Source organism: Phascolarctos cinereus, unplaced genomic scaffold, assembly GCF_003287225.1.
Source record: "Phascolarctos cinereus isolate Bilbo 61053 unplaced genomic scaffold, phaCin_HiC Scaffold_1;HRSCAF=81, whole genome shotgun sequence".
NCBI lineage: Eukaryota > Metazoa > Chordata > Mammalia > Diprotodontia > Phascolarctidae > Phascolarctos > Phascolarctos cinereus.
In genome coordinates this window covers 25,056,456-25,080,648 of record NW_027555514.1, presented here as the reverse complement: position 1 = coordinate 25,080,648, position 24,193 = coordinate 25,056,456, and the positions used below count along the sequence as shown (strand labels likewise).

The following is a 24,193-nucleotide window of genomic DNA, read 5'->3' as shown; positions in this document are numbered from 1 at the left end:
TTGAACTCTGGAAGATAAGCCTTCCTGACTGCAGGACTAAAGCTTTATTCACTGTACTACCTAACTGCCGTGGATAATTTCTAAGTGCATAAAAATAACTAAGAGGGGACAATTTGGCAGAGAAATGCCTTCTGGGAGTTTGAATTCAGCAAGGTGCTCTCGCTGTCCTTGTCCTTGTCCCAGCAAAGAGAGATGAAGGGCCTGTTGAAGGAAATGATGAGCTCTGTCTCTACAGTGGCCACACAAGTGCTCTGTGGCCTGGAATGGAAAGCTGTCTAAATTGGTATGCAGTAAACTTCCATCTCTTTGCCTCCTTCTGGTTGTTTCCATTTCAGCTGATGTATTTTGTGCCCACAAAAAAAAAATGAATTCTGCCAAGTGGAGGTGATGGTTTTGAGTACCTGGTGGCTTTTTGTATTCCTTGCCATCTTGTGGCTGTTATTTTAAAAGGAGTAAAGGAGAGCTTATACTCCTTAATAGCAAAAGCGACTTTGAAAATGCCATAAAAGTCCTAAGCTATAGTGGGTTGCACCATACTGCAATTTTTGAAGAGACCATATTTACAGAGAAATCAATAAAGTCTTCACCCAAGGATGGTCTATGGCTTGAAGCCCATAGTTAAAATCTTGTTGTCCATCAAAAGGCCTAAAGTGGCTACCATCCACACCTCATTTTTCATTTTTTTTCTCCAAAATTTCCCTCAATTTCCTCCCCTTCATCTAAGGACCTCTACTTAGTGCTAGAGAAGGAGAGAAGAGTATCTGGGTTCAAATACTACCTCTATTATTCCCCACCTCTATAATCTTGAGCTGCTTATTTAACCTCTTTCAGCCTCAATTTGCTCTTCTGTAAAATGGGGATAATAATAACACCTCACCTTATAGGATCGTTGTGAAGACTGAATAAGAGTATGTATGTCAAGCATTTTGCAAACCTCAAAGCACATGCAAAAAAATGTAAACTGTTAATTATCACAAAATATTTCTATCTGCCAAGCTCAGGTCATAAGGTCACTTATTGCTTTCTGATTTCTGATTGACTTTGTGGTATGGCAACTCTCCCCAGCCTTGAGTGACATGGGGCACGTACTTTATGACAGAGATCACGTGCCCCAATCAGTCAGCAAGCATTTATTAAGCTCCTACTATGTACCACGTACTAGCAATGCAAAAACAAAAACAAATTCCCACCCTCAAGGAGCTTATATTTTAATATCAGAAGTAAATAATGTGTAAAATGGATAACATATATCAATATGGAATAAGAATATAAACCCATTCCAAATGAAATATTGAGGGATCTGAATTACACTGAAGTATATTGGGGTCCTTGTAGCAGAGGGCCTCTATTGGAGAATATATTTGGGTATGAAAACCTCTTTTGCATGTCTTCCCAGTGGAGAGCAAAACCTAATATCTCCAGACCTGAAGTATTTTATCATGCTAGGCTTAGACCCAAATATTTTTAAATGCCAGTAGGAGGAGGAGAAATAAGAGGAGGAGGAGTCACAATGATAATGTCAGTGGTATGATGGTGGTAGTTATTATTATCATCATCACCATCATCATCATCACTATTATTATTATTTTATTTCTAGCTGCAGAGATGCCCTTGTACTTCCCTTTCTGCTCTCTCACCCAGATCCTTTCTTGACCAGCAGCAGATATCAGGGATAAGGTCATTTGGATGAGGGCTATAATTTGTGACTTTGGAAATAAGCTGAGGCCTCTTGACTCAACACATATGTTACTCAGCCCCTGCAACCATTTTAGCTTTTACTTTCTTGGCCTCAGTTTCTTCATCTGAAAAATGAGGAGGTTGGAGTAGATGATTTCTGAAGTTCTTCACTGCCCTTAAAACTCTGATCTCATCTGCTATATTGAGCTGAGTTAGCCTGCCCCAGGGTCATAACAGTGGAAATCATTATAAATGCTAATGTTTTCCTTCTTGAGTGTAGGGAGATGTTTGGGAGTCTGGAGTGAAGACTTGAACCAAGGAATCAACAAAGGTGTTTTTAAGAAGGGCTGGCGATCAGCACAAAGGGTCCCCAGCACATAGCTAAAGTAGGTGACACCTTAATGTGATGGGACTGTCTCTCATCTTTCTTTGTATCTCTAGTGATTAGCACATTCCCTGGAAACAGCAGATGCTTAATAAATGCATGCTGACTGACTTTTAGAATCAAAAGGAGCATTGGAGATAAATTAGTCCCATCCTTGCTAGAGAACATGCCAAGGGGGGCAGTGGCAAAGTGTCAAAGCCATGAAATGGGACAGCCAACATACTAGGGGAGGAAAAGGGGTGGGGGACAGATCTTGGAGCTGCATGTGAGCTTCTCTTCATGAAGTATGAGCTCAGTAGGGGTCAAGTTTCACTAGAAGGAAGTTTATGAACTGAAGGGATTGAAATGACCTTAGAACACTGTATGTAGGGCCTGCGGTAAAGATATAGCATTTGTCAAGGGATTTGTGTGTGTCTCATATACACACAGAGATAAGGAACGCATTAAAAACATTTACCTCCCACAACTTCAGATGGATCAAAAGAATGTAGTAAATCCTCTTTTTCAGGTACTGTCCTAGGTCCTAGGAGTGCTAGTACACACACACACATACACACACACACACACACACACACACACACACACAAATACCAAATGGGACTTCCTCACAAGGGCCTTAGATGATCTTTGTAGCCATCTATATTTACATCTGCCTCTATTTCTTTTTCCTTCTGTAGCATGTGCCAGACTACATTAGAGCCATATCTCACTGGGGAATTCTGGTCCTCCAGAGTCATGCATATATTACAAATAAATCATTTTTAGCCACCAGTGTAAAATGATTACTGAGACCAAGATTTCAGAAGCCACTCTGTCCAAAGTATTGAGGGACTTTAATTAAACTGAAGTATATATGTGTGTATATGCATATGCATATGTATGTATATATACATATGTGTGTGCATGTATGCATATATACACATATACACATATAATACAGGTATGGATATGTACATGTGCATTAAGGCATATTGTATTTATATACATATATGTAGCATATATACACACTACAGGCATGCATATGCACTAAACCATGTCTCTATAAGTAGATAGATAGATAGATAGATAGATAGATAGATAGATAGATAGATAGATAGACAGATAGACAGATAGATTGTTGTTGTTCAGTCATTCAGTTGTGTGCAATTCTTTGTGATCCCATGGACCATATCATCCATGGGGTTTCCTTGGCAAACAAACTGATGTGTTGGATACACACGTATTTTTGGCCTGGACCTGTGATTTCACAGGTGTAGGGAATTCCTGGTGGGAAAATGCTATGTCCCTATGCAGATTGGCACCTTATCTATAAGTTATGGCTTTAGAAAGTTGCCCAAGGCAAGGATGTTACTGTATCCTAACTAAATATGGTATGGTATTTCACCAAAAAAGAAAACAAACAAACAAAAACAGCTCCTGCTATGCTAATGCAGTGTATTATTCGCTAAAAAGCATCAACCTTTATGTATGAAAAATGAACGAAAGTGTTCACCCTTCCTTTCACTGGAGCTTTGCAAATTAAACAGCATGTTTTTTTTGAATTTCCAGTATTCTCTTTGATTAGTATCACTAATAATCTGGCACTTAATAAATGTGAAATATAATCGAATGAGGCTCAAATAAAAGAAAAAACTTTATTTTTGTAAACATCATTTATACATTTTGTTTTCATATTAGCATCTATCAATCAACAAACGTTTCCTAATTTAATTTCTGAATGTTTCCCTTCCCCTTCCCCTACCCAGTGAGTGTCCCCTGTAGCAAAGGATAATTAAACAAAGAAACAAAAAAATTGGAACACCAGCCAAGTGTCCTGGTGTATATGATATTTCACAACCATATATCCCCACCTCTGCTTCCCAAGAAGGGAGGGACATACAAATTCTCCAGCCTCCTCCAGGGCTAGCATTGTTTTGTTTGTCCCTCCCATTTACATGGATATTCATTAAATATATTGTTTTCTTATTTCTAAAGCTAATCCTTTTTTTATTTTTTTTAAGGCAATTGGGGTTAAGTGACTTGCCCAGAGTCACACAGCTAGTAAGTGTCAAGTGTTTGGTCTGAGTCCGGATTTGAACTCAGGTCCTTCTGACTTCAGGGCTGGTGCTCTATCCACTGCACCACCTAGCTGCCCCTTCTAAAGCTAATCCTTTTGAAATCTGGGAGGACCAGTTGGAGGTCCCAATGCAGTAAATAGTATCACACTGGCCTAAAAGAGACAACCCAGCTTGGCAAACTGTCTACATGAGTGCCTCAATTCTTTCCAGGGAGGAGATTAATCATTGGGTTTGGCTGCTTATATTTGACTTTGCCAGTTCAGAAGCAGATGGTGTCTCAAATGGGTGTGGCTCTAACTTTTGATCAAACTTCTCAGCACAGTTTATTCATTAGGGGAGGGGCTGTCAAAGTGGCGTTGCTGTGAACCTCAGTCTACGCAACCCTTTCTTCTCTAGGTTGAGATGTTCATGTGTATTGGGGTCATATGTGTGTCAAAACTTAATTTCCTCTACATCTTCACATGGCTAGATGTGGATTAAATGGAAAAAAATGAAGGGCTTTGTAGGAGTTCCTAAGCACAATAAGGTAGAGAACATCAAGACGTTGCTGCTGGCTTTACTTCCCTGCCCAATGTGAAATAATCCTAAACCTAATTGTGCCCCTGGTTCAATTGTTTCTAAAAAAGGAGGAAGGACTGTGAAAATCCAGCTGGAGCCTTCCAAAGGAAGACTTTTCATATCACCAGGAGGCCCAGGTCTCTTTCTGGAATGGTTACATCACAACCACTCTGTGGCCAGGGATGAGTTGATGTAGAGAGTTTGCCTACCAGTGCAACTAAATTGAAAGAGCTGGATTTATCTTTGATGCCTTGTACAGAATAAGCCCTTATTCAATTGGTTGTTGCATTAAATGATCACATGTCACTGATTTCTTGGTAGTTCCTTGAACATAGTAGATGCTTGGTAGCTTATGTGATTTTTTAAAAACAACCTTTAAAAGCTGATAAAGAGCTGGGAGCAACATAAATAAATGTGAAGTGTCCATCAGTTGCTGAGCTTTGGACTTTTCCTACGGAGGAAGAAGTTTGGGATATCTAGCTGTGTTTGGAAGGAGATCTTAGATATAAAACTATGTTGGGTGAATATATGGCTAGGAGATGAAGTTGCAGTGATGAAAACAATCCACAGGCACCATTTCTCCAGAAAGGACTTTGGGAGGGAATTCTGGTGTTGCTTTGAGAAGATAGGTGAGCCCGACATGGAAAGAATTACCATTTGGTAATTAAGAGTGTTTTCAGTTTATTCATTTGCTTTCTCCAAGTAGCTCAGATCTTTGACCAATATAATTTTATTCATCCTAATGATATCCCACAAGGGAACTAGCGTCTCAGCAGTATTTTGTTGATTATAGAAACAAGAAAAAGAAGCACAAGAAGATGAGAGAGAGAGAGAGAGAGAGAGAGAGAGAGAGAGAGAGAGAGAGAGAGAGAGAGAGAGAGGGAGAGAGAGAGATTGAGAGGGAGAGAGAGGAGAATGAGAGTGAGAATGTTGGGAGTAGAACATGGGCCTCTTGACATCCAGGGTACTGTTTTATTAATTAGGTTGTAATTAAGTCTCTAATGTAACTTTAGCTCCCAGTGTATCAGGGACAAAATAATAATAATAATAATAAAATAAAAAGTAGTTGATAGAAGGCCCAAGGAGCAAAGCACAAAATATATTTGTGATGTGTTTGGTAACCTAGAGCCAAAGGAATTCAATGAAGATGGTGAAGGAGCTCAAGCTCATGCTCTATGAGAATCAGTTCGCAGAAGACATTGAGGATGTTGAGCTTAGAAAACGAAAGACTGAGGGGGTCGTGGGATCTGTATTAATATCGATGTTGATGTTCAGTGTCTAGATGTTGAACAGGTATTATACAGGGAACCTAAAATGTCTTAGTGCAGTTTTAAGGTTCAGTAGACTAAAACTTTTGAGTTACCCTGTATTTGTACTGCTTGGCCCCAGAGTTGGACTTCAAAGCTCAGGTCAGTAAAAATCTTCCAAATGAAGTTTTCCCTGACTTCTTCTCTGCTAATACACCTCCACCACACACAAGAACATACACTGTATTCATTCACTCATTGTATGTGTCCTTGTATGTGTACATGTGTGTGCTAGCTCCCCTCATAGAATATTAGCTCCTAGAGGACAGGGCCTGGCTTTACTTTTGATTTTCATCTCTTTATCTCCAGTGCAGTGGTTGGGACATTGGAGCCTCTTGATAATGCTTCCCGGTTGGTCGTTGAATTGGGAGCAAAGGCTGGAAGTAGGTAGACTTCAGATCCTTGCTGTGACAAACTTCCTAAAAATTAGGGTTACTCAAAAGTGAGATGGTCTGCCTTGGTAGCAGCAGGCTACTCAGGAGAGTTTTCAGGCTGAGATTGGGTGGTTCAGATGATAGATTCAGAGATAGATAGAGAGGTAGATACATACATACATACATACATACATACATACATACATACATACATACATAGCTACATGGATGGATATATGATAAATCAAATAAATATACATAGAAGATGGAAATAAATTTATAGCTATATTTATCAATCTATACACATGCATATATACACATATGCATGTCCGTGTACATATGCACATGTCAAATACATATGCATATATGTACATACACATAAGTATATATGTATACATATTCTCAAATGTTATATTTGTTTATGCATGTGTATATGTGTATGTGTGCATATAGCATATATATACACATAGCATGAGTGCTTTGTGGCTTCCTTCTATGTTTGGCTACCCTATACTTTTCCTCCATGTTTCGCAAACTTTCCAGAGTTCACCACCACATAGTACTTTTACTTCAGAACCTTTAAAATTGTCATTCATGTGTATATATGCTATAGGATGTGCATTTATATGTATAAATATATATATATATATATGCACAGATGTGCATATGTGTGTGCACATCTAGAAAACTATATCTATAAATAGAATAGATAGATTGATAGATAGATAGATAGATAGATAGATAGATAGATAGATAGATAGATAGATAGATAGATATTGAAAGGCAGCTTAGCATAGTAAATAGAGAGCTGTCCTTGGAGTCAGGAAGAGCTGTGATTAAGTCCATCTGAGAAATACACTGGTGTGTGACCCAGAGTAACTTTCTTAGCCTCTCGGTGCCCCGGGTGACTATCACTAAATTGTAGAGCAGGTGCTGACATACATTCGTGGAGGGAGTTCGTCACCAAGTGTTCCCCGCACCAATTAAATCATAGGTCTACTGTAGCCCCTAATCTGTGTGTGTGTGTGTGTGTGTGTGTGTGTGTGTGTGTGTGTGTGTGTGTGTACACATTTGGAGGCAAAGCAGTGAGATTTTCAAGTCTGTCAGTTCATCCATCTATTCCTTTTCTTTTCTTTCCCTCTAATGAGACATCTTTATTCACTCACCTCGGTTGCTGACTTTTTAGGGCACAGAGAATGAAATATCGGTCATGCATAAACATCCCCCCTTTTTTTCCCAGTAGAGGCCGCTCAGACGCGGCTCAATAACCCAGTGGCTGCTCAGTCCTTTCTCAGAGCATAGCCCATCTTCTCGATTTATGAAATCGGTTTGGATGCAGAAGGTTGTCACGGAACCGTGAAATGAAATCCCCCCATCCTGGGTCTAGAATGTGTAGAGACTGTGTCATCCCTTTCTTCCTGTGACAAGCCCTCGGTGGCTCAATATCACAGTGTAGGCATGTATTGTTTCTAACTTGGCTTCAGGAAATTCAGAGGATATATTGACCTGCCTGGAAACGAGGTGTGAGTAAATCTGTAACTCTGTGTGTGTGTGTGTGTGTGTGTGTGTGTGTGTGTGTGTGTGTGTGTGTGTGTGAGATGAACATGCACCTATTTTAGAGGCTTTCACCTCATACTTTTTTGCTAAATAGTCAGTATACCTGCCATTTTTAAAAGACCCTGAAAACGTACTTAAAATATTGATTGGGACAGGGGAGATCACAGTCCATGGAGTCAGAGGAGCTGGGTTCAAATGCTGCCACTGACTGTGTGACTTTGAGCAAGTCACTTAATCCAAGTCATGCAGCCTCAGTTTCTGAGAGGTTTTCCCTACATTGCCTCCAAGTTGCCTCCCAGTCTGTCCATCTACTTTGTATCTCTTTATGTATGTGTATGTGTACATATGTATGTGCATATGTATATAAGTATATGTGTATGTATACATATCCTCGGCACACAGTGATTGCTTGATAAATCCTTGACTGACTTCTGAAAACTTTTACCACCTTAAATCTACTTTGTTGTCATCCCCCAAACTCTATGAAAAACGTTTTTATGCACTTTTATCTATATTGTTTAGAGACAATAAGGCCAAATGGATAGAGAGCTGACTTCTAAGCCAGGACCACCTTTCATAGGTACTGGCTGCATGTGACCCTGGGCACCATCACGTAACCTCTTAATACCCCATGAATTACAGAAATCGTGTCAACCTGAATTGGTAGCATGAGTTCTGTCCTCCTGCTGTTTGCTATGAGGCAGCTGGTGGTACAGCAGATCTTGATCTCTGGGCCTGAGTTCACATCTGGCCCCAGATGTTTACTAGCTGTGTGACCCTGAGCAAGTCACTTCACCCTGTTTGCCTCAGTTCCTCATCTTTAAAATGAGCTGGAGAAGGTCATGGCAGACCACTCCACTATCTCTGCCAAGAAAACCCCAAAAGGTGTCGTGAAGAGTCGGACAGGATTGAAAAACGACTGAACAACAACATATAAGTATTAACTCATTCCCCTACTCCTATGCCAGTAAAATCACAGGCTTGTACATAGCAGTTGTTTTCTGTTCTGTCCAGAAATTCTGAGGGTCTTCCCCTCCCACTTCTGTCTTTGGAATGGTAAATTGGGCCAATTATGTCTCAATTTTTACTCAGCTCTTACCCATTAAATGAGTGTGGCTTCAGGCAGACTGAGACCTGGGGAAGACCTTAATTTAGAAAGGCCAAGGTCATCCACTGTAACCTGGGCCACCCCTGGTTGTCATGACCTTTGTCTTGCCACTGGACTTTGGTGACTGGAGGAAAGAATGAGCCTGACAACTCTGGGCTGCTCTGTCTCGCTCAAGTCCAATTCACACGCTAGTCACAATAACAACAAAATCATAGGCCTAGTCCCTCGCCCTGCATTCATGTTCAAGGGAGAGGCATAAGTAGGCTGAAACATGACAAACCAAGGATTCTCCAAATGAAACTAAATTACTCAATCAACAAGAATTCGTTATGCTTCTACCATGTACCAAACACTGGTCTAAGGCCTGCGGACACAAAGAAAGGCAGAAATAAGTCCTGTTCTCAAGAAGCTCACATTCTAATGGAAGAGACAGGATGGAGACAAGTACACGTGGCCAAGCCATATCTCTAGGTCTGTCTTTCTATATTCCTATCTAATTGATGTGAGTAGGCGTAGATTTTATTTCTGTTTTCAGTGAATTTTTATCTTGTGTGTAACCTGCAAAGTATAAATCCATAAATGATATAGATGATAGTAGATATAGACATTAGGAATCGTCTCAGAGGAAAGACACTAAGATTAAGGAGAAGTGAAAAAGTTAGCTGAAACTTGAGGAAGTCACTGACACTGAGGAGGAAGAAGAGAGTTGTAGGCATGGGAGACAGCTGGTGAAAATGTGCCGAGTGGAGAAATGGAGGGCTACATGTAAGAAATAGTAAGGTGGCCGGTATCTGCCAATCACAAAGTATGTGGGAATGAATAAGGTGTGAGAACCTTGAAATGTTAGCAAGGGTCTATGTTATAAAGGGCTTTAAAAGTCAAATTGCACATTTTACATTTAATTCTGGAGGCAAGAGGGGGCTAGTTTGTTTCATGGAGGCAGGGGAGAGGGGTCTAACACGGCCAGGTCCACGCTTTACGAATATCACTTTGAAAGCTGAACAGAAGATGTTCTGGGGTAGAGAGAGACTCGGGGTAGGCAGAGTTACCCTCAGACTCTTACAAGTACAGGCTGGTGACTGACTTATATGTCCGCTGCCCAGAGAAAAGCCTAGCTCAAAACAGAAAGACTCATTTCCAGATTGTCCAAAGAGCGAATTTTTCAGCACCATCAATTATCAAGGACCCTCCATTAAGTTGTAGAGGAGCTGTTATCTGTGTCAGTGGATGGAGTTACCCACAATAACTAAATCACAATTTTTTGAATTATAGAATTATCAATAAGAAATGTGAGGTTCCTGATTTTTTTTAAAGACAGTACCTATAATCCAGTTCATTGTGTCCAAAACTATACAATATTTCTTAAGCAGTTCTAGAGGATCTTGTCATAAGTGCATCTGCTTGTTAGGAGAGAGGCATAATTTTTATTTTTATTTTTACTTTTGAATTTTTGCCTTCTGTGTAACATGTCAAGTTGTTGGTGCCCTTAGGCACGAAAAAATGCTTCAGAGGGAGAGTTCCCTGCCTTCCCAGACACCCTCTTTGAGATACATGTAGCTTTGCAAATGTAGACTTGTCCCATTACCCAAGGCAAATTAGCCATTTGTACTGGTTGAATGGAAAGGCTGTAAGTAACTTGAAATCATGTGTCATGTCTTGAACTCCTATTCCGCTTATGGTGAGCACTGTGCAAGGAGTCAAGCAAACATCCACGACTGCTTTACTGTGCAGTGCTAAAAGAACTGGATTTGGAGTCAGGGGCCCAGGATCACCTGGGTGACCTTAAGGTGTCACCTGACTCCTCTGAGTCTCTGTTTCCTCGTTTGGAAGATGAGGGGGTTGGCCAGCTGGCCTCTGGGGTCCTTTCCAGCTCTAAATCTTGGATCTGATGAATATGCCGGTTGACTCATTTTGTTGTTAGGGAAATCCTAGGGATGAAAGTACCTTTTTCTTGGACTTGTGGCCAACCATTCTTGGCAATGATTTGGTTTCAAACCTGGTTGTCCCCTTGTCTACATGTGTGATCTTGGTCAGGTCAGTCTGTGCATCATGGGATTGTGGAATTTGAACTGGACACAATCAGAGATGTCATCTAGTCATAGCCCTCATTTTATAGATAAGAAAACTGAGGCCTAGGGACTCACCCAAGGATATAGAGGGATGTGAGGAGCAGAATCAGTATTCCAACCCAAGGCCTCTAATACCTCATCTATAAAATTGAAGGGTTTGGTAGAGAAAGGGAATTGGAATTGGGGTGGGGGAGGGGAGAGAATAAGCATTTAGTAGGCACTTTGAGATAATGAAAGGATTCTTAGCTTTGAGTCTGTGACCTTGATTTTTTAAAATTATATTTCAATAATGATATTTCAATATAATTGGTTCCTTTGTAATCTTGTACATTTTATTTTTTGCATTTAAAATATTATTTTGAAGACTCTATAAACTTTATCACACTTCAAAGGAATCCAGAACACCAAAAAAAGGTCTAGAAACCGTGGCTTAGATGTTCTCTAGGTTTCTTCCTTTCTATGTCCAGATCCTTGGAGTTGATGAGGGATATATCTAGATTATGAAATCTAGGAAATTAAAATATCATCTTAAGTGATCAATTTAGGTAATGTCTTCAACTCCCGACAGTAACAGTTATAAAGCCAAATTATGTGAACTTGAACTTATCCTATGTCTTGACCTTCCTCGGGCTGGCTAATGAACAATGAAATGGCTAAAATTCCAGCAGTAGATGGATGTTAAAAAAAAAAAAAAAGAACCGTATGCAGAGAAGAGGTCCCAGCATAAGGTCTCCTATATAATGTTGGCTTTATCTGGTGACTAAAGGCTTACATCTCTGGTGATGGAGGGACTGTAAGGTCCTCGAGCACAGGGACTATCTTCTCCCTTGTTTTATAGCCTCAGCCCTTAGCACGTAGTAGGTGCTCAATAAATGCTTACCAATTGATTGACTGAGTGTGCTGTTACCAGAAACTTAAGGAGGAGAAATATAAGGGCGTTACAGACATAAAAGTTCAAAATGAAAGTTATCTCGTCCAGTGCTATAATATTACAGACAGGAAAACTGAAGCCTACAGTGGTGGATTGCCTCAGTCCACATCAAACAGGAAGTAAAAGGCAGAGGCCTGGGGGCCTCTATCTCTGAATCCAACATGATTCTTACTTATTATACAGCTTCCATGAGTGGAGCAAATTCAGTCTTAGGGCATCCCTTCTTTCCTCTTTCCTGTGGTCAATAGCCATAGAGATCTCATAATGAGGTCAAAACATCTGCAGTGATGAATTTCCAGGCAGAGTTACTGCCTATAAGGTTGCAACATTTTCCTGGTGAGGGATTCCATTCATTTCAGAAAGGTGCTTCGCCAAGTTTCCTTTGGAAAATCTGGGGGAGGAGGCCAAGGAGGGAACTTATTTCCCTATGTGTTCATGCTGAATAGATTGTGTGCTTTCAGAATAAAGAAGTACATTGGATTTTAAATCAGTGGCTTAGTAATGCTAGCCAAGTGGTCTGAAAAGCTTAGCTGAGTCTCTGAACTTAATATAGACAGGCAGCTTTGGTACTGGAAGAATGTGGCTGATTAAGGCATGGATACTTCTCAGAGCTGTAATACGCTGTTGTGCCTGTTAGGCAAGTTTAAGATCACAGGTTCACAGTAACCCATAGTTAGAAGGGGCATCACAGGCCATGTAGGCCAAGTTATACCAGATAAAAGAGCTCTTCTACAGTGTTTTAGAAACTGACCCCCTTGCTTCCCTACCTCAAGCAAGAGGAACCCACTCTCTCCTAAGGAAGTTCATTCCACTTTGGGGCTACCCTAACTGTTGGCAAGTTTTTTGTTTGGTTTTTTGTTTCTGACCCCAAGCTTAAATGTGCTTCTTTTCGATATACACCCATTTGTGCCTACTTCTTATTTCTGGGATCAAACAGAATTCTACTTCATAATGTTTCTCTAAGCTGAGCATCCTCAGTCCTTTTGACTCAACTTCATCTGGCCTGAGCTCAAGCTACTTGCCCATCTTGGCTGACTTCCACTAGACAGACTCCTTCTAGCTTATCAATGTCTTTCCTAAAACCAAATGCCCAGAACTAAACATCATGCTCCTGATGGGGTCTGACTGGGGAAGAGTATAACAGGATTATCATTTATTTATTTCTGGATACATATTTTCTTGACTGCCATAAACTTGTAGCCTACTACACTCATAGATCTGAAAATTCCAGAGGTCAAACCAAACCCCAAATATCTGAAGGTTTTAGAGCCCAAAATATTAATGTAAATGTATTAAACATATTATTGTTGTTGTAACTATGGCTATTCTTAGTAACAATGGTAGTTTCTGGGCATTATCTGTATGTGGTCATTTTATTTTTATTTAAAAATTTCTCCATGCCTGTCTGCCTTATTTGTGCAAGTGTTTACAGATGAACTTGGAAGAAAAACAAACTCAGATAAATAGCTTTCTGTTTGTAGGAAAAAGCAGCCATGCTACCCCTTACTTTGCTCCCAAGGCTATGCAACTAGACCCAACCATCCCCTTCCCCCCAAAGGACCTGTAATGTTGACTTTTTAAAGACCCAGCCCAGGACAAACTTTATGAAGCACATTCTTAGGCTGTGAAAACTAGTTGAAAGAGGTCATCCAGGTGTGACAGCTTATGGCCTTGGTTGTTTCCTGGGTTATTTGTTGTCTCTGCACATGTGTTGATGGTCTGAACAAAATATTGGAAGCATCTGCATTGAATTTATTCTATGGCATGTAAAGGAAAGATGTAATGACATGTCCTTTTTCTTTCCTCCCATAGGTATGGAAAAATTGTTTCCACAAAGGCAATTCTTGACAAAAACACAAATCAATGCAAAGGTATGTGCTAGAGAGCCCCTTCCCCAAGTTGTCTGGTTTATGGAACGCTGGAGTGGACTGATTGCCATTCTGTGGCCACGGCTCCATTGCTCTGGCTCCAGATTGAGCTCTGGCTCTGGCTGTGCAACATCATGCACAGTATATTGCAAACATATTTAATAATGCCGATGCTTTGATGAGTCGTATTTCCAGTAACATTGCTCATTAATTTTTTTCATTAACAAACAAAATGAAAATCACAAATCAGAACAAGTTTCAAATTGCTTCAGCAGAAAACTAAATTACCTCCTAACCACATTGTGTCTTCTGATTTGAATGATATATTCAGTGATGCAGATTGATTTCCTATATGAAAATGAGGGGCCCTTGGGAAAACTCTCCCGTGCGAAACGTGTTTTAATTTCGGTGTTCTGGAAAGCTTTGGCTAAGTTATTGTAAGAGGGTTTTGTAGAGGATCTGTTGAGTCTGGGTTGAAAGTGTCAAACAACCCATAGGATCTGGAAGCTGGGCTCGTTTAGATTCTGTCTTTTTACTGAGTCCTGGAAAATGCTGCAGTGGTTGTTAGAATGTATGTTCCTTCATGTTTGGTATATTCCCCCTTCAAAAAAAGAACATGAAAGGATTATGTTAAATGGCTTATGAAATCACTGTGATTGATATCGAAACACTCGGTTGGGCTGTTCAATTGGAATTCCTCTTCAAACATGTGTTATTTGTTGTACTAATCCAATTGGCAATGCATTATTGGTTTCTGGGATTGGGTTTGAGCCCCAAAAGACTTTGAATGGGCCACACTCACCACTCTTTTACATTTAAATTTAGGCAAGATTAGATGTTAGTAAAGAATGGCCCCCACTTTAATCATCTGGTGCCTTTCCAGTCTTTCAGATGACAAGAACAAAGTAGGGCCAGACCTAGGGGTGGTGATATAATCCAACAAGTGGATAAGCACACACCACTCATTCCACAAGTATATATTAAGACTATTAGTTTCAAGGTACTGTCCTAGAGGCTATGGGGGCAAAGCCTTAACTACGATAGGGAAGACAAGTCTTAGCACCAGGGCTCTCCATTTAGAGGATGTGGGCAATGAGTTTAATCCTTCAAAAGCATGGAAACAACAGAGATTAGCACCTAATTAACAAAAATGATTAGTCAAAATAGGAAACTACTAGATTAGGGATCTCCCATGGGCTCCTCCTCTTCCCTTCCCCATCCCTCCCTTACCCCATGAGGCAGATCAACATCATTGTCCAAAGTATCTCTTCCTACTACCTTTCCTGGTCCCCCTCCTCCATGGAGAGAGATTGCTTATGCTGCTGCACCCATGTAAAATTTTGTAATTTTAATTCTCTGTGAGAGACAAATATGTGTGTGTGTGTATGCATGTATGTATTTATTGATACACATAAATATACACAAGAAATATATGTACACATACATATATATTATAAATATATATTTGAGAACACAATATATATGGGCACACACTTTTTTTTCTGGTTATTTTCCACTTGGCCTACTTATTCTGGCCATACAACGAGAAACAAATATTATGAATCCAAGGAATTTGCATTTTTTTTTAACACGAAGTTAAAGTGTTTTTGTTATTGTTTTTTGCACACACTCCATGGTCAAAGTGGCTGCTCCATTTTATTTAGCAGCAGTGTAGAGAGTCATTGGTGCTGATGAGATGAATGGGCTGCCCCCTTCTGAGGATACAGAGTGGACAAGAGAATTAGCTTCTTCTGCTGGAGCCTTCTCCTTTCCTAACATTTGAGTGGCTTTTGTTCTCTCTGGCGTTTGATTCCTGGGTGAGTTAAGTACAGTAGTCGGGCCCAGGCACACACTTGGATTCACTTCCTTTCAATCTGGAATAGGTCCCCTGGGAAATCTTTCAATAGAACCTCTCATTTCCAAGATTGTCTTCCTTGGGTGGTGGCAGCGACAGCTTTCATTCTCTAGAAACCGGGCAACATAAAACAACACGGTGTCTGGCCAGACAAAATGGCCAGAAATCACTGAACAAAGCCCCGCCGTGGCCACATGTGGAGAGTAATGAGAAACAGACCATGATTCATAGGGAGGTTCAAGCACCAAGTCAAGCCCAGGCTCACCCAAGAGCAGGCACAGAGATTTGCTGTTTGCGATTTCCTCCAAGGCCTGATGTCTTCGCTAATTTTAAAAGTCAGGGGAAAGTCAATGAAAGAAGCTATTGAAAGTAATGTGCAAACCTTCAATGCATCCCCTGGTCTCCCCTTCCCTCCCTCCCATTCCTTAGAATGGCTCCTTTTTGATAGGACTGTGTGTCTGGAGCCCAGGGGATGAGTAATGGATATTTCATAGTACAGTTTCCATACCTCATAGCAATGGAATACAGCATGGCTGGGCTGCCAAGCACACAGGCTTATTTCTGAGAGTCAGCAGTGCTCTCTCTTCCACCCTGGCTCACAGGCTGCCATTAATTACATTCATGGTTGCTTATGCTGCCCCGAACAGTGAGACCCTAAAAATCAGGGGTTGATTAAACACACAGACGTCTTAAAATCTGACACTAGGAATGTTGTTCACTATTTAAGAGATGAATTCATAAATTATTCTTTTCCTCGGGAAGATAAGTCTACCGTAATTTTTTTTTATGTTGTAGCAAAAGGTTAGAGGTAATGAGGAAAAGCCCACCCAGTCTTCTTGTAGGGAGGGTGTAATAATGTTCTGGAGCTGAACTGAGGTAGAAATCACACATACACACACACATACACACACACACACACACACACACACACACACACACACACACACACATGAAAAGGGGTGGGAGGCCAAAGGAAATAAGCATTCATTAAGCCCCTACTATGATAGGCATTGTGCTAAGTGCTTTGCAAATATCTCATTTAATCCTCACAACAACCTTGGGATGTAGGTGCTATTATTATCCCCATTTTACAACTGAGGAAACTGAGGTGGAGATTAAATGACTTACTCAGGGTCATATACCTAATAAGTTTCTAAGATCAGATTTGAACTCAGATCTTCCTGACTCTAGGCCCAGCATTCTATCCAGGGCATAACTTAGCTCCTTGGAAGCATAAAATCTGAGAGGGGATTCCAAAGCAGTCCCCGCCCCCCCCCACACACTCTAACCTCCTTCCTCTTGTAGGCACCTTCTTTTACAACATCTCATGAAGTCATCACCTGTCCTGTACTTGGAGACTTCTTGGACCAGACTGTATATCAAGGCAGTCCTTGACTCTTCTTCTTATTAAACCACAATTGGCTCTTGAGTAAATTCCCTCTGTCCTTTGGTCCTACTTATGTTAACTGGAGCTTCAAGAAAAGGGAGAAGGAAAGTCTAATTACTCTTCTGAACAAAAACCCATTGAACATTGACTATGACAATCATGTTTCTCCTAGTTTTTTTCTTTGATGATTTGTTCATTCTACCAGCATTTACCAAGGGCTAAACATGTGCCAGGCATGATGCCAAACATCTGAGAGAAAGGATGAAAGCCAAATACTCCCTGCCCTCAAGAAGTTCATGTTCTGTTAGGGAAAAACAAAGTTGTCTTTAGTAAAGATTGCTGGATTGAGATTAGAAGGCCAGCTTTGTCACTTGTGAGCTTTGTGACTTTCAACAAGTCGTGTTAACACATGGAGCCTCTTTTTCCTCATTGATATCATGGGGAAATTGGACTAGGTGGCCTCTCAGATCACTCCTTGGTCTAAATCTATGATGCTGAGTAAGTATAAAAATGCATGCAAAGTGATTGGAATGCTGTAGGGTCGGGTGGCAGCACTTTGGGGGAATAAGGAAATCTCATAGAGGAGATAGCTTTTGAGGTAAGCTTTGAAAATACCCTGGCAGAGACAAGGAGGCAAACACAGATTAATCATCTCTAACTCTTCCTTCATGGGATGGGATTTGGAATCCCCTTACCATCATGGCTGACTTCCTTGGCCAGCACTGTTCCTCCTAGAACTGGACACAGGTTTGAAGTTCTTGAGATAACACTTGGTGGGGCCAAGGTTCTTCACCTGTTTTGTGTTATGGACCCCTGGGGCAGCTCTGGTGAATTTGAGGAGCCCTTCTCAGTACTTTAAGTATATACAATAAAATGAGTAAGGTCACAAAAGAAACCAATTATATTGTAATCCTGTTATCAAAATATTTAATTAAAAAAAATTCATGAACCCCAGGTTAGGAACTCCTGCTATGGAGCAAGTATCCCACTGAAAGGAAAGACAACAATTCCATCTCAGTTGGGATGCTGACCTCATGTTTTATTAACCTTTTGGAGGGTGTGGGGCTCAGCCATATTATATTTTTGACTCATTGAACTCAAAATCAACTAAAACTACTAGACTTTTTTTTTTTTCAGATAAGAGCCAGCATAGCATATTGGTTAAAGGTCTGGCCTCAAAGAGAGGAAGACTCAAGTTCAGGTCTGTCTCTAACAAATACGGGCTATGACCCTGGGAGATTTTCTTAATTTCTCAGTGTTATCAAGCAACTCTCTTAAGAATATAAATTGCGTAACAATTGACGATCTGTATCTGCAAAGAGAATTCCCTTACTGCCAGTTCATTACATCAATAAAATGATAGTTGCAGACTCTCCAAAATATTGGGAGGTTAAATCAGGCCTGTACTTATGGAATTGATTTTTGTAAGACTTCAACTCAGAGTCTGATTTTACATTGTTTACATTGTTCCCTATTAAATCTCCTCTTGTTAATATTTGGGCTAATTGTTTTAGGTTGTTGAAATCTTTGAGAATTTCAATTTAGTCACCTAATCAATGATCTCATTAGTATTATGTAATAGGATGATTTGCTGATTATGCCATCTATGACTTTAGCCAAGTCAAAGCTACACATGGAGAGCAGGAAATGATAAGCTGGGGAAGCACTTAACGCTGGTCAGTTCTTATTTGAATTTGAAATTGGAGGACAGAGTCCTGTGGTAATCCACTAGAGACACCCCTCCCAAACCTCGTCACCTAGCGAAATCATCAATTTCTTCAACAATTGTCATTATACTTTTTCCACTAATTTTAATAAAATTGTCTATAGCAGAGATAACAGAAACAAAAATAATATTTGAGTTGTTCTTTCTCTGTTATTAGTAAGTCTTATTTGTATATGCTCCGTACTTTATAAAGCACCTTCTTCACAAAAGCTGTATGATGTCGTTATTCAAGGTATTATTATCTTCAATTTATAGTTAAGGAAACCAAGGTTCAAAGAAGCCATATAATTTACTCCTGGTCACATAATTAAGCAGTGTCAGAGTTGGAAATATATATAGCTAAGAAAGCCGTACATGTAGTCCTGTTCATTTTCCTCTTTCCCCCTCCTCCACCTACAAGTCTCAGCTTAGCACCTAGTTAGCAAAAATAATCCATTAAAATAGGAAACTTCCAGATGTTAGGCAGGTGTGAGCTCCTCCCTTGCCCTGGCCTCCCCCCTGCACCCCCATGAGGCAGTGCCATATCACAGGCTTTGACTTTAGTTGTATGCACACACACACACACACACACACACACACACACACACACAAATTAAACAATTTGTATTCTTTGATATTTTTGTAATTTTCCTTGGGTAGGTTTTCTTCTTTCCATCCATTCATGAGATCATATATTCAGAGCTTAAAGAGATCTTATATATCTTCAAGTCCACTTTAACCATCTCATTGTATAGTTGAGGTAGTTGAATCTCAAGGACTGGAAGTGACTTAACTAAGATCTCTAATTTTAAGCCCAGATCCTTTGATGCCAATCCTATCAATTTTTTTTCCCTAAGAGTTTCTTCTGGTGTGGTTTTTTCCCCCACTTTATAGTATTTTATTTTTTCTAAATTTATATGTAAAAATCATTTTCGACATTCAATTTATAAGATTTTGAGTTCCAATTTTTTCTTCCTCCTTCCCTCCCTCCACTCTCCCTCCTCTCCCCTCCCCAAGACAGCTATCAATATGATATAGATTATACATGTACAATCATGTTAAACGTATTTCCTAATTAGTCATGTTGTGAAAGAAGAATTAGAACAGAAGGGAAAAACCATGAGAAAGGAAAAAAAACAGCAATGAAAGTGGAAATAGCATGCTTCGATCTGCATTCAGACTGCATAGTTTTTTCTCTGGATGTGGGTAGCATTTTTCATCATGAGTCTTTTGGAATTGTCTTGGATTATTTTATTGCTAAGAAGAACTAAGTCAGTCATAGTTGATCATCGTACAATGTTGTTGTTGTGAACAATGTTCCCCTGGTTCTGCTAACTTCACTCAGCATCAATTCATGTAAGTCTTTCCACATTTTTCTGAAATCTTATAGCACAATAGCATTCCATTCCATTCACATTCCACAACTTGTTCAGTCATTCCCCAATTGGTGGGCATTCCCTCAATTTCCAACTCTTTGCCCCAAAAAGAACTGCTATAAATGTTTTTGTACGTATGGGTCCTTTTCTCTCTCTCTCTCTCTCTCTCTCTCTCTCTCTCTCTCTCTCTCTCTCTCTCTCTCTCTCTCTTCTCTCTCTCTCTCTTTTTACAATCTCATTGGGAAACAGACTCAGTAATGGTATTATTGCTGGATCAAAGGGTATGTACAGTTTTATAGTCTTTGAGGTATAGTTGCAAATTGCTCTGAAGAATGGTTGGATCGGTTCACAACTCCACCAAGAATACATTAGTGTACCAATTTTCCCACATCTTCTCCAACATTTATCATTTTCCTTTTCTGTCACATTAGCCAATTGATAGGTGTGAGGTGGTACCTCAGAGTTATTTAAAATTGCATTTCCCTAATCAATAGCAATTTAGAGCTTTTTAAAATGACTATAGATAGCTTTAATTTCTTCATCTGAGAACTGCCTGTTCATATCCTTTGACCATTTATCAATTGGGAAATGATTTGTATTCTTATAAATCTGACTCAGTTCTCTATATATTGTAGAAAGAAGGCCTTTATCAGAAACATTGTCTGTCAAAATTGTTTCCCAGCTTTCTGCTTTCCTTCTAATCTTGGTTGCATTGGCTTTGTTTGTGCAAAACCTCTTTAATTTAATGTAATCAAAACTATCCATTTTAAATCTTATAATATTCTCTACCTCTTGTTTGGTTATAAATTCTTCCCTTTTCCACAGAGCTGACAGGTAAACTGTTTTTTAATCTCTTAATGTGCTTATGGTATCACTCTTTATGTCTAAATCACATACCTATTATGACTTTAACTCGGTAAATGATGTGAGATGTTGGTCTATACTTAGTTTCTGCCATACTATTTCCCAGTTTTCACAACAGTTTTTTTGTCAAATAGTGAGGGCTTATCCCAGAAACTGGAGTCTTTAGGTCTATCAAACAATAGATTACTATAGTCATTTACTACTGTTTTGTTACCTAACCTATTACTGATCCATCACTCTATTTCTTAGCCAGTATTAAATAGTTTCGATGATTGCTGCTTTATAATATAATTTTAGATCTGGTACAGCTAGGCCACCTTCCTTTGCATTTATTTTTCATTAATTCCCATGATATTCTTGACTTTTTGTTCTTCCAGATGAATTTTGTTACTGTTTTTTCTGCTTCTATAAAGCAATTTTTGGTAGTTTGATTAGTATGGCACTAAATAAGTAAATTAATTTAGATGGAATTGTAATTTTTATTATATTAGCGTAGCCTACCCATGAGCAATTGATATTTTTCTAATTATTTAGATCTGAATTTATTTTTGTAAAAAGTATCTTGTAAAATATTCATGTAGTTTCTGGATTTGTCTTGGCAGGTAGACTACCAAATATTTTATATTATCTGCAGTTATTTTAAATGGAATTTCTCTATCTCTTGCTACTGGGCTTTGTTGGTAATATATAGAAATGCCTATGATTTATGTGGATTTATTTTATATCTGCAACTTTGCTAAAGTGGTTAATTATTTCAAGTAGTTTTTTTTAAATTTTATTCTGTAGGGTTCTCTAAGTATACCATCATATCATCTGCAAGGAGTGATAGTTTTGTTTCCTCATTGCCTATTCTAATTCTTTCAATTTCTTTTTCTTTTCTTATTGCTATAGCTAACATTTCTAGTACAATATTGCATAATAATGGGGGAAATGGGCATCTTTGGTACACCCCTGATTTTATAGGGAAAGCTTCCAGCTTATCTCCATTACAGATGTTTGCTGATGGTTTTATCATTCTTAAGGAAGACTCCATTTATTCCTATACCCTCTAGTGTTTTTAACAGGAATGGGTATTGTATTTTGTCAAACACTTTTCCTGCAAAGATAATCATATGATTTCTGTTGGTTTTGTTATTAATGTGGGCAGTTATGCTGATAGTTTTCCTAATATTGAACCAGCCCTGTATTCCTGGTATAAATCCCACCTGGTCATAGTATATTATCCTCATGATAAATTGCTGTAATCTCTTTGCTAATATTTTATTTAAATTTTTTTGCATCAATATTCATTAGGGAAATTGGTCTATAATTTTCTTTCTCTGTTTTGGCTCTTTCTGATTTAGGTAGGAGCACCATATTTTGTCATAAAAGGAATTTGGTAGGACTCCTCCTATTTTTCCAAATGGTTTATATAATATTGGAATTAATTGTTCTTTAAATGTTAATTTAAATTTTTATTAAATGTGACCGCATTAGGAAGGAATTATCAGTAGCTCTCTTATGACCAGGTAATAAGTAGTCTACCCACACTGTGAAATCAGTTCCGCTTTTCTCTCCTTTTGTTCTCTCTCAGATGCTGTCGGATGAACTTTAACCCTCAGATTCATGGATTTCCACAAATATTCTAGGGATACTGTGCTACCTTTTGTTTCCTCAGTACCTAACACAGTGTTTTGCACGCAGTTAACAGATATTTAATAAATATTTGCTGAATTGCATTAATGAAATTGAAAGAACAAAAGTAAAAAAGTCCGATTGTATACAAGAGTCCTGAGATCACTTATTTTTAGAACCGAACTGAATTTGAATACTGTCTCTGATTCTTACTAGCTCTGTGATCCTAGATAACCCACTTAAGCCACTCTGTGTGCCTCAGTTTCCTTTTCTGTACAAGTTTCCTAATAATAGCATCTAAGTCATGGGGTATTATGAGAATCAAATGATATAATATATATCAAGAACTCTGTAAACTTTCAAGGGTTATATAAATATTAGCTATTATCGTTATTATTCTGTAGATTCAAACAAAGTACCCTAGGAAATGTTTGTTCTCAACAACAACCCTGGGAGGTAGATACTATTATTAACCTCATTTTACAGTTAAGTAAACTAATGCAGATAGAAGTTAAGTGAGTTGCCCAAGACTATACAGCTAGTAAATTTCTGAGCCTGAGTTTGAACTCAGGTCTTATTCCATGTCCAGGACTCTAGCTAACAAGATTTCAAAGATAAGGAAAAGTCAAAGATGACTCTGAGGTTTTAAGGACAACATTAGAAGGTTAGTGGTGTCATCAACAGAAGAGAGAAACTGAAGAGTAGAAATAAGTTTAGGGCAGATGCTTGATGCTGTTGTGGACATGTTGAATTTGAGGTGCCATGAGATTTATTAATCAACAAACATGGATTAAATGCCCACAATGTAGCAGGCCTCATGCTGAGTGCAAGAGATACAAATTAACAAGTTCAACAGCCCCTGCCCTCCAGAAGCTTACATTCTCCAGGTAAGGTCAATATCTAATAGCTGTAAGATTCTGCAAGGCAGGTATTGGTTTGACTTTTTTTTTTTTTACTTTAAATACCTAGAGCCAGGTACGTAGTAGATATTTAATAAAGTCTCAATGAATTACCGATATGTCTGATATACAATTAGCGATGCAGGTATGTAGTTCGAAGGTGGGGGGAATTGTGGTTAAATACATAGATCTGGGAGTCTTCTCTAAAGAGATAATAATAGGAGCTATGGCTATGGATGATATTACCCCAGGGCTCAGGATGGAGAGAAGAGAAGGATGAGGACAAGACATTGTGAGATGCTCATATTTGGGAGTGACTTGGGGTAGAATGTGTCAAGTTACACCTGCTTCTCCTCAAAGTATTCAATTTAGCAGAATGTGTGTTTATCACAGGCAGTGTGGTATAGCGCAGGTACTACATTAGCGATATACTAACAAGTCACTTAACTCAGCAGTGTTCCGAGAAACTTACTATGAATGTAAGTTGTAGCAAAGGTACCCATCTGCATTGACAGAAGAGATGCCTAACCAAGAGTTCCCTATGCTTATCACAAATCTGGTTAAGAAAAATTTAAAAATCTATTCCTATGTAAAGCTATGCG

At 39.1% G+C, this 24,193-nt stretch overlaps 1 protein-coding gene across 9 annotated transcripts in view; it reads left to right on the top strand.

The window, feature by feature from the left end:
* Nucleotides 1-24,193, top strand: part of RBMS3 (RNA binding motif single stranded interacting protein 3) — a 1,402,476-nt gene that overhangs the window by 873,877 nt on the left and 504,406 nt on the right. For all 9 annotated transcript variants that reach the window (XM_078151263.1, XM_078151264.1, XM_078151268.1 and 6 more), the window contains one exon: nt 13,836-13,894. In XM_078151263.1, the coding sequence (XP_078007389.1) occupies nt 13,836-13,894 (59 nt within the window). The remainder of the gene's footprint in view (nt 1-13,835; nt 13,895-24,193) is intronic.